Raw genomic sequence first — 11,451 nt, forward strand, 5'->3', positions numbered from 1 at the left:
CAGCTCTCATCTGGCCACTTTCGGTAGAGATAGAACAGAGAAATATTGCTCCACAATGAGAAAAACAGAAGGGAAAGTGCCATGAAAAAAGTCAAATGAACTGGTTCACAATCTCAGGCTATAGGGAATGGTGGGGACCCCATCTCCCCATTTTTCAGGAGGAGCTGAAAATCCAGAATTTTTAAAATGCGAAATCTCGTAGTTGTTAAAAATCTGACAACTTTCTAAAAGGTTCAAACAAAACATGTCCGTGAGCTGCACAGAGCCCCTGGTTAGCCGGCCTGTGATGTCCTGTTCTACCAGCATGGCAGAGCAAAGAGAGACTTCGTTGTGTCTCTTTCCTCCTTTACAAAACGGGGCTGTAACTACCCCGCATCGCTGAGTAGTTACACATTCAAAGGATGGAGCACCTAAACCACCACTAGCCTGTAGGAAGTGCTCGGTAAATGTGAGCTTTCAGGAGGGTAGGCTGGGGAGCGGAGATTAAAGAGGCTGGTCTCCTGGGCTGTGACAGCTGTTCTTTCAGGAAGGGACAATTTAGGGAAGGGAGCTGTCTTTTCAAGGGCAAATGCAGAAATATTCAGCTCAAGAGCCCTCATTAGAATGTCACACCACTGACCTGGAAGACTAGCTTGGCCCAAGAGTCATCAGAAGTGGGGGGTTCCACCAGCCCTTCTGCAAGGCCATGAGGTCCCTGCTGTGGCATAAAGGGGACGATCCCTCCTCTGCAAGCAATGCTAGCACAAAACCCCAGCTCTGGCACCGGGGAGCAAGTGACTGTGTGTGAAACCAATCCTCCCAGCCACCCGCTTAGCTTTTTGCAAATGACTAACAGTTTTTGACATCCTTGCCCTGAGCAGTCACCTTCCAGCAAACACGCAAGCCAGATCTGCCTGTAGCTCTCCAAGCCTCTTTCTCTTCTTGCTTCCTTCATTCAAAAAATATTTACTTAGTATCCAGATTGCCACCCTGGTTCTTAGTACTGCGGATACAGGGATGAACAAGACAGACGATGTCCCTACAAGCACAGAGCTTACTTTTTAGTGAGGGGAGAGAGGACAAAGGACAAATAGGCAAACCAGGCTAATTCCAGAGAGTGCTAAGTGTTATCAACATAAAACGGGTTGTCCTTCCAGCATTCTAGGGAGGTGACATTTGAGCTGAGATCCAAAGGATCGGAAGGAGCCAGGCCCTTTCCCAGTGTTTGATTTAGAGGTAAGAGCAAAACCCAACCCTGGACCAGTGAAACAGAAAGCAAAGTCTGCTAGGGTGGGAGTGTTCTGGCAAGGATTTTACTCTCCGGTGAAAAGAGAGACAGCAAGGAGTCCTGCCCTATAGTCTCACTTTGTAGGGAGATGCGACATCTGGAGCTGTGGCAGCAATATTGGGACGATGAGGCAACAAGGCCAAAGACATGATGAAGACAGAACAGAGGCTTGAAAGATCCTGGGACCTTAGATGACACTGTTGTACTGAAAAACCAACCCCTGGACTCCCCTGCTTTGGACTTGGTGTTATGTGAGAATTAAATGTTTCTATGGCATAAGCCACTGTCAGTCAGAAATGTGATTCCTTACAATGAAACCATTTCAGTTCACATTCAAATGATCAGGACTCTAAGCTACTAAGAATTATAGTAGGCTTTCCTGGTCTTTGAAATATCCAGATAAGTGGACTGCAATCAGAAGTCTGTGGATAGTATCTGTCTCGAGGGCAGACCAGAACTGTGGCTTTCAGATGGTCTGATTTTCACCAGACACAAACTTCTCCAGGCTTCTGTGAGCTGACAGTGTTTTCAATCTCTTTTCAAAGAGTTCCAGACCAGGCAGGGTGGCTCACGCCTGCAATCCCAGCACTTTTGGACAGTCGCTTGAGCCCAGGAGTTTGAGACCAGCTTGGGCAACATAGCAAGATCTCATCTCTACCAAAAAAAAAAAAAAATTAGCTGGGTGTGGTGGCCTGTGCCTGTAGTCCCGTCCTACTTGGGAGGCTGAGGTGGGAGAATCACTTGAGCTTGGGAGGTTGAGGCTGCAGTGAACTGAGATTGTGCCACTGCACTCCAGCCTGGGTGATAGTGTAAGACCCTGTCTCAAAAACTAAAAAGCTCCTCTTCTCTGGCTACTGGGGCGGGTCAAGTCACCCACTGGGGTCCTGACCACGAGCCAATAAGAAAAGCTATTGGCCACATTCTTCCCCTAACACATCTGGCTTCCACCTGGCCAAACACATCTTTGGTACTATTCCTGGTCCCTGGGGATTGCCCTGTCCACCAACTTACACACACAAGACATAGCCATAACAACTCTGAGTTTGGGATAAAATTCATCTAAGATGCAAGCTGGGCCCAGGTATGCAGAGCAATGGGCCAGGTCTTTTATAAGATGATGCTCCATGGCAGAGGCCAGGGCCACTGGGCAATGTGTGCTTTGGAATCATATTAAGAGAACGTGGGGAATTCAAAATATTCTGGTTAGAGAATTCCACGAAGTCCTGGTCTGGGCTGGAGGAGAAGCTCTGAAGGCCTCGCCAACAGCTGTTCTACCCAGAAGGCATTGTGCTGCCTATGAGGCCCGAGATCCCACATGACCTTAAGCAATTTCCCAAGGGCATCTGTGGCAGAGCAATGAATATTTAGCTCTGTTAATCACTGAGAAACCAGGCAATAGAAAAGGGGAGGTTTAGCCCGAGCCTTCAGGAACTTCTTAGAAACGTCAGAGAGGTGAGCATGTAGGATGTGCTGAAAATATTCATCAAATAGATTCATGACGGGCACTGGGGAGAGGTTGGGGGGAGAAAACCACACTAGAAAACAAAACACATTCTCTCTGGATGATTGTGTCCACTCCCACAGCTTAAAATAACATCGATGTGCTGATAACTCCCAAACTTAGGTTACCAGCCCCGACCGGCTGCAGACATCCACATTCACCACCCACTGAGCTTCCAGACACCCAGGTGGGGTTCAACTCAAACCCAACATTTCCACGTCGGAATTCCAGATCACTCCTCCCCCCAAAACCTTCTCTCCTATCTTCCCTATTTAGCAATCACCATGCACCAGGCTGCCTAGTCACCTTTGATTCCTTGGCAGGATACACCACGAATATTTGGGCTGAATCATTTTTCATTGTGGGGTCATCCTGTACGTTGCAAGTTTAGCAGCATCCCTGGCCTCTATCCTCTAGATGTCCCAGTTGGGACAACCTGTACTGTCTCCGGATAGTGCTAAATGTTTCCTGGGTGTCAAAATCACCCTCAGATGAGAATCAAAGCCTTTTCCCTCACTCTGTAATCCAATCCACTAGGAAGTCCTATGGGCCCTACCTCCAAAATACATCTCCAATCCCCATTTCACTCCATCTCCATTGATATCACCACGGTCCAAGCCACTCTCGGGCCCTCCCAGATGCCTAACAGTCCTGGTGACCCCACTTCCATCTGCATAGCATGCCTCTCACAGGAGCCAGCAGGATCTTTTCGAAACACAAATCATATCATTCTCTGACTTAAAACCCTCCAATGATTCTCCATGTTATTTTTTATTTCTTTTTGAGATGGGAGTCTTGCTCTGTCGCTCAGGCTAGAGTGCAATGGTGCAATCTCAGCTCACTGCAACCTCCACCTCCTGGGTTCAAACGATTCTCCTGCTGCAGCCTCCCGAGTAACTGGGATTACAGGTGCGTGCCACCATGCCTGGCTAATTTTTGCATTTTTAGTAGAGATGGGGTTTCACCATGTTGGCCAGGCTAGTCTTGAACTCCTGACCTCAGGTGATCCACCCGCCTTGACCTCCCAAAGTGTTGGGATTACGGGTGTGAGCCACTACATCCAGACAGTTATCCATTTTATTTAAAATGAGTCTAAAATTTCTTAGCAAGGCCTGTATTTCTCATCTCCGATGTGCCCTCCCCCACTTACTCCTGACCCTCTACCCTACTTTTTTTTTTTTTTTTTTTTTTGAGACAGAGTCTCACTCTGTTGCCCAGGCTGGAGTGCAGAAGTATGATCCTGGCTCACTGCAACCTCTGCCTCCCAGGTTCAAGTGATTCTCATGTCTCAGCCTCCCAAGTAGCTGAGACTACAGGCACATGCCACCACGCCTAGCTAATTTTTGTATTTTTAGCCAAGATGCAGTTTTACCATGTTGGTCAGGCTGGTCTTGAACTCCTGACCTCCAGTGATCCATCCGCCTCGGCCTCCCAAAGTGCTGAGATTACAGGTGTGAGCCACTGCGCCCGGACTACCCCACTTGATTTCTATTTGTGTTTGGAGCAGGTGTCTGGGACAGGCCTCTCCCACTGCCTCTGGGCCTTTGCACTAGCTGTTCCTTCTACCTGGCATGTTCTTCCCCCAGATCTTTCCAAGGTGGACTCCTTCCTAAAATCTAGGTCACAGCTCAAAGGTCACATTCTCACAGAGGCCTCCCCTGACAGCCTGCCTAAAGTTGCCTCCCACCCCATCACATCATGCAGTCATTTTTCTTTTAAATTTTTTTTTTTGAGACTGAGTCTCACTGTGTTGCCCAGGCTGGAGTTCAGTAGTGCAATCTCAGCTCACTGCAACCTCCTGGGTTCAAGCGATTCTGGTGCCTCGGCCTCCTGTGTAGCTGGAATTACAGGCATAGAGACAGGGTTTTGCCATGTTGGCCAGGCTGGTCTCAAACTCCTGACCTCAAGGGATCCTCCCACTTCGGCCTCTCAAAGTGCTCGGATTATAGGCATGAGCCACCATGCCAGGACTATAGCATCTTCCCTGCCTTCTGACAGCCCCTGCGTTAGACAGGAAGACAGAGGCCCACGCTCCAGAGCCCTCTTCCCCAAACTCTCCTGCCGGTATAGAATATACACGTGACACACTGGTCATGCCCCCCAGCATCCAGGACCCTCCCTGGAAGTTTGATTCAACAGGGTCTGGTCTTTGCCTTTTCAAACAAACACTGCCAGATGATTCTCACGGTGGGAGGTTGGACAAACACTGCCCCTGGCCCCCAGAAAGCACAGGATCAAGGCCAGGCCCTATCCTTCAGACAGTAAGGCAGAAAAGTCAGGCTTTTGATGTCTGCTGGCCCTGGTGGAGGGAGAGGCACTGCCCAGGCAGCGTGTTTCCCTGGTCTCCACCATGGCCAAAATGGAGATGGGTCCATCTGGCCAGCATTGCTCACATGAGTGGCCCACCATCGTAGGCATTGGCCATTTGCCTCTCCAGCATCCAGGCTTCCCTTTCACTGGGGACTCCCCCTGCTGTTTCCTTCCAGGGTTTGGGGTCTCAGCAATCAGCATCTATCCAGCTCCAGGGAGAGGCCTGTGAGCCTGGCTTAAGCTGATTGTTGGCAACTCATTTCCTCAGCCAGTGACTGGTTTGGACAAAAAAACAGTCCAATCAGAGGGAACCATGGGGCCCGGGTACGCGTTGCCAGATCGGAGGCTTGTTATTTCCTTTTGGGCTTACTCTAGAGGGGATGAGACCCCTCTGCTCCATGACATCTGACACCTAAGTTACGATAACAGTCAATGCTTACTGAGGGCTCACCTGGGTCAGATGCCCTGCTAAGCACTTGACATTGATCATCTCATTTCATGCTTACCACAAGCAGGAGACAGGTGCTATGATCATCATCATTTGTTGGATGAGAACATCAAGGCACAGAAAGGTTAAGTAGCACGCCCCAGATCCCACTGCTGGGCAGGGAGCCAGGCAGTCTGGCTCTCCTCGCCATGGTGCCCACAGCTGCCAGGGACTACCCGCCCCAGAGCTGGAGAGAGACACCAGCCCCATGGAAGGCAGAGGAGCAGTGGAGAGGAATGGATTCTCACGACAAAACCTGAGCTGCGGGTCCAGCTGTGTCTGAAGCTAGTGTTAGTCACCTAAGGACTTTTGGTTATGAAAACCAGTAAGTCCCCTTCTTTTCTCCTTAATCTGGCTTGAGTTTTTTTCTTCTCTTTTTCGGTTGCTTGTAAGGGAAAGAAATGATTACTTTACAGTCCTTCTAGGCAAGTACCCCTAACTGATATTCCATTTACAACTTGCACACAGCAGCTGCTCAGTAAATGCGGATGGACTGCTCTCCCTTCCGGTCCATTCACCGCTGGCTCTGTACCCTGACACCCAACTGTGGCCAGCCCAGCGCCTCTTCCCCTTTAGGCTCCAAGTGAGGCCTCGTTCCCTAGCAACCACCCCAATTAGGCAACCATGCCATTTATCAGGATGCCAATTAATTATAATGATCTTAATGCTCTCCCAATTAGACAGTGCCTTCAATCCGGCTGGGCCAGGGGTGTCTGTAGAATCTCCACCAAGGCCCATTCCAAGGAGGCCCAGGGAAAGCAGGTCTCAGGGAGGGCCCCCCTCACCTGCAGGTCAGCATTGAGACGCCCCCATTTTCCACATCCACCCAGGCCTGACACAGAGCACCCTGGCACCACCCCCAGGGCCAGGCCAGTGAGACTCCATCACCAACCACAGGAAGGTCTCACCTCTAGGAGAGCTTTCGCCCTCTGGCCCCTGTGCTCTGAGTGGGCTGAAATCTTCATCTCGGTTCCCCTGGCTTTTCCATCAGCTGCATTTGATGTTCCCTTTGCATTCTGACTGGGGGAGGGGAGAGTGTGTCTGCTCACAAGCAGAAGAAAAAGCACCAGGCAGGCACATGTTTTCCTTGGGGCAAAAAACCCCAAATACAAACCCGTGACTCTCTGTGTGAACGGTGGGGGTTTATGGAAAGTTGAAGGGCTTCGACTTTGCAAAGTTTGACTGTCTGAAGGTGTTTTCTTCCCCTGCATATGTGTTTCTTCTACATCTGGGACAAAGGCCAAGGTCATGGAGGAGAGCCCAGTGGTTCCAAGTGGATCCTGGAGCTTGAGGGCCTTTTGAATCCCAGCTCTACCTGTGACCAGCTGTAGGCAAGTCACAATCACCTCTGTGCCTCAGTTTCCTCATCTTTAATATGGTAACAATTGCAGTACTTACCTCATAGGGTGGATTTAATGAGTGAGATATCAGGGCTTAGATCAATGCCTCAGATCAGGCCCATACAAAACTACTTAAGTGTTATCAATTATCTTAAGTCTGGACTAAACCTTTTAACTACAAGCTGGTCAGAAATGCTGATATTTTTCTCTAGGACAAGGATTCTGGACTCCTTCTGCAGGACTGAAGTCTTAAGATCAGATAATGGCCAAAGCTTGACAGAGTTGGGTGATATTCTGCCTGGTTAACCCAGCTGCCCTCTTGAGGCAGGTCCAAGCAGATAAACTAACCAGTGCCAGAAAAAGTGAGAAGGAAATGTTATGTCCCAAATCAGGTGTGAAACTGTGTATCAACTGGGTTCTCTGGACAGCAGCTGAACTTGAGGACATGCGCGTGCACGCACGCACACACACTGCTATGCTGTCCTCCTCCAAGACCAGACTTTTACAATCAACCCATCGTTCTACTCTCAAGTTTGAAATTTTAACATGTTATTAGGGTTTCAGAAAAAGCCATAAATTCAAATAAAAAACCCAAGAAGTACACACAAAGCTCAAACCCCAAACCCACACTGACTCTCGGCTGCAGCAGTGATGCCAACATCACGGCTTTTATGTACATAAACTTGGCCAGGGAAGGAAGAGGCCTTCATGTACAAAGGTCCAAGATGCCATCCGCCAAGCCCACCACCTTCGCCTTTCAAGCTGCTTATTAGAACGCTAAATTACACACCTGACAGGCTGTCTGGACGAGTTTTCTCTTCTCTATGATGTGGGACAGGCGAAGCTGGGAGAACATCTCTTATAGGGAAGGGGCTTTCATTCTGTCCTCCCCACCCCCTTCCTATACTTAACGATTGGCTCTAATTTAATTAGAACCCTCTGGTGGTTCTGTAATGGGAGGCGGAGGCTCAGTCAAGAAATCCCCTTCACTATTCACTACAAGCTGAAATCCGGAGAGCGCGCAGATCCGGGGTGTCCTCCAGAGAAAGCCCTTCTCACCTGCTCCCTGTCTCCCCCTGAGAACCTGCTCCAGCGCAGCCTCTCCGTCTCCGCACCAAAAGTGGGGGTGGACCCTGTGGGAAACATGCAGGGGACAGATGGAGGAGCGAGAGGGCGGGAGTCCCAACATGCACAGATGAGCAAATACCCAGATTGAAACGTAAGCTGAATGTAATTACTTGGTTAATTAAATATTGACTTTTAACTCAAAAAGTGATTAAAACAAGCTGCAGGAAGACTGTCCAGAAAGGGGGGCAGGGAATGAATCAAAGCTTTCAAGGAGGGGGAGAAGGAGGGGGTCGTCACAGGCAGGTCTAGCTTGCTCTTCCTACTGTGTGCTGGGCCTACAGCGTGCAGGTGGGAAGCTGCGGACCGAGGCCAGTGTGCAAACTAGGATTGCAGGCTTCCCCTTCCATCTTCCACCCCAAGACGGCATCTCTCTACCCTGCTGCCCTCCAAGTGAACCGGCAGCTTCTGGCGCGCAGGAGCCAGATCCTGTTCAGCCGCGTTTCCCTGGAACAGAACGCGGTGCCTGGCACGAGGGGGTGCTCCAGAAATGCTTGTAGAACGAATGAACGAACTACTATACGGAATGTTTGTTTGGAAAAGTGCACTCCTAGAATTCACCGCTAGACTTCTGAAACCCCGAGGAGCCGAAGAGGGGAGCATCTCTCCGCCAGGCGATGGAAACTGGTTCTGCCCTGGCCTGGGAGGAAGTCTGCCTTTTCGATCCTGTTTGCCCTTTCGATGTCTGCGAGTTTCCAATTACTCTGAAGATCCGGCCCACTGCTTCCCCGAGTCCTGCCCGGACAAGCCCCACGTGGGCTGGCTTCTAGCCGGTCCCTTGGGTCTAAACCCCAAGGGTCAACAAGGCCATGCCCCTGCGGACGGTGGGCCCATGCGCGCTTCCCCCGGGGCCGCCTGGGCTCGGTGTGGCGCGTCCGCGGGTCAGGGGCGCGGCGGGAAGTCCTCGCCCGCCCAGCCAGCCAGCGGGGTCAAACAGGTCATCCCCCTGCGGCCGGCCGGCGCCGGAGCCTCCCTCCTGCCTGCAGGGTCCCACCTCCGCGAGCAGCACTGGGGCCGGAGCCGGGCGGTCGGGACCGGCCCCAGCTCACCTGGGCGGCGCTCGCGGCCGGGCTCACGCTGGGGAAGGCTCCGGCCGCCGGGAGTCCCCGCCCGAGCCCCGCGTCCCCTAGCCATCCACCTGCCCCCCACGCCCCACTCACCAGCGCGCACGGTCCCGGCGGCCTCACCAGGCGCGGGGCGCCACCGCCTCTGCCGCAGCCCGGCCGGGCCGCGGGGCGCAGGGGACTCCGCGCCGCCGCCGCTGCTGCTGCTGCCGCTGCCGCTCCCGCCGCCGCCGCCGCCGCTGCATCCCGAGGCGAGCGCGGCTGCTCCTCCTCCTGCCTCCTCCCCGCCCCCCAGCGCCGCCGCCGCTGCCGCCGCCGCCCCCGGCCCCCGCCCCGCGCGCTGCCCAAGCCAAAGTCCGGCTCCGCGCCCCGCCCGAACCGCTCTTAAATCGCCCCAGCCCGGCCGGCCGCGCTGCCCCAGCCAGCCCCTTGGCACGGCGCTGCCGCCCCCTGCCCGCCGGCCTCCGCGCAGGGAAGGCGGGCGCGCTTCGGGGCGGGGAGCGTCGGGCCGGGAGCAGCGGACGGCGGGGGCCCGGGGCGCGGGGGGCCCAGCCAAGGTGCCCTCCTCTAGCCCTCCGCGCGCGAGCGCTTTTACCTCCGGCTCGGGGGACGCGCGGCCCGCGACCCGGCTCTGCCTGTCCCCGGCGCACGGCCCCGGCCCCGGCCCCGAAGTCCAGCTCCGGACGGGGCAGTGGACGCAGAGCTGGGGTCCCGGCGGCTCTCGGCCTCTGGATGCCTCCGGACCCGGCTGGCCGCGCTCCCGGCGCCGAGCGCGCACCCTCGCCGGGAAACACAGACGCACACTCACCCGACACACTCTCGCTCCCGCTTGCCCTCGGTGGAGAGTTGAAACAGATGTGGGATTCGCCCAGGAGCTGGAAACGAGGGAGGGAAGCGAGCCAGAGCCGTGTGTGCGTGTGTGTGTGTAACACACAAACCAGGGGGCATCGCTAATAAATCAAATATCGTGATAAATTCAGGAGGGCCATCGATCAGGTCCACTTGGCTGGAAACGACGTGAATCTGCCTCTTTTCTGCTTTCTTCTCCTCTCTCGGAGCTGGAGGGAGCCAAGTGTTTCGCGGGGCGTGCGACAGCCCCGACCGGGCGCTCCCCTCGTAATGACACGTTAATAAATGTTTTCTTTTATCTGCTTTCACAGAACTCGCCCCGGTCTGCAAACACTCGACTGCCTTTGCTGAAAGCCTCGCGCTCGCCTCCAACCGCACACATTTGCCATTGGAGAGGCCGGCGCCGGCCGCGACCCCGCGGCTCAATCGCAGGGCAAACCGAGCTGCCCGTGCGCGCCCCAGAGCTCCCCGAGAAACTAACTTGGGCTCAAGTGAAAATAGCAGCTGTTGCCCAGAAATGGCCCGGGAGTAGCAAAGAAAAGAGAAACCGGCTTCTTCCGAAAGGGGAGGAATTCGACTCAAGGGGGTGCTGTCTACCGCGGTTTCCGCTGTCCCTCGCGCCACAGAAGAGGCCGGAGGGGGACCGGCCTGACGCGGGTGGGCAAAGAGCGAGCAGAGAACCCACCAGCAGCTGCAGAACACACAGCCGAGTTGCTTGCTAAGGGGAAACAGACGCCGCTGTAGGAAAGCACTTGTAAGCAGCAGTAACTTATTAAACCTTGTGACAATCTCATACAGTAAGTTACTATGCCCGTTTTACCATGGAAACCAAGAGAGGTTTAGTAACTGTCCGAAGATTGCACAATTATAAGTGGTGGATCCTGTGAAGCCAAGAAGCCTTAGCTCCAGGCTCATGCTCTTAAATCCTAGGATGTTTTTACTTTTCAACCTAGCATCTCCTTTCTGTGGTGTGATCCTCCATGCTAGACTTGTCAGAGACTTAACAAATACAGACCTCTATGGGGAGGAACTTAGTACTAAAAAATTATTCATTTTTTAATCTGAAATTCAAATCGGATCTCCTGTCTGGGTTTGGGGCTCTAGGCTCCTCCCCATAACCTCTGTTAGCCACCCCAATCAAGTTAGAGCCTAAATAAATCAGAAAAACCTTGAACTTGCTTTTCCAAATCAGGTGCTGGCCCTACCATTGGCATCACTGATAAGGCTGATCAGCTCCCACCTTCTTCGCCTTGGGACAGAATGTCAGGCTTCACCATCATAGACCAAAAAATAATGGAGACCCCTCTCCCTCCGCCTCATCTCTGTAGAAGGACATATATATAATTTAGAATTTTCTAGTAGTGCATTAGAAAGTGAAAAGAAACAGGTGAGGGCGGGGCACAGTGGCTCACGCCTGTAATCCCAGTATTTTGGAAGGCCAAGGTGGGCGGATCACTTGAGCTCAGGAGTTCAAGACCAGCATGGGCAACATGGTGAAACCCCATCTT

General features: G+C 53.0%; 1 protein-coding gene across 21 annotated transcripts in view; it reads right to left on the reverse strand.

The window, feature by feature from the left end:
• The window catches only part of SULF2 (sulfatase 2), a 131,395-nt gene extending 120,666 nt beyond the window's left edge, over positions 1 to 10,729 (reverse strand). For 5 of the 21 annotated variants that reach the window (XM_077951965.1, XM_077951969.1, XM_015148806.3 and 2 more), the window contains exon 1: positions 9,690 to 9,844. Coding sequence is in view for 7 of the 21 variants with exons in the window: in XM_028828493.2 (XP_028684326.1) it covers positions 9,903 to 10,042 (140 nt within the window). In the remaining 14 variants the exon portion in view is untranslated. Of the gene's footprint in view, positions 1 to 7,964; positions 8,039 to 9,190; positions 9,436 to 9,689; positions 9,845 to 9,902 lie in introns of those variants that run through there. The other 16 variants (XM_028828493.2, XM_028828488.2, XM_028828491.2 and 13 more) reach the window with 8 other exon arrangements.
• Positions 10,730 to 11,451: the final 722 nt, after the last annotated feature.

Source organism: Macaca mulatta, chromosome 10, assembly GCF_049350105.2.
Source record: "Macaca mulatta isolate MMU2019108-1 chromosome 10, T2T-MMU8v2.0, whole genome shotgun sequence".
NCBI classification, from domain to species: Eukaryota; Metazoa; Chordata; class Mammalia; order Primates; family Cercopithecidae; genus Macaca; species Macaca mulatta.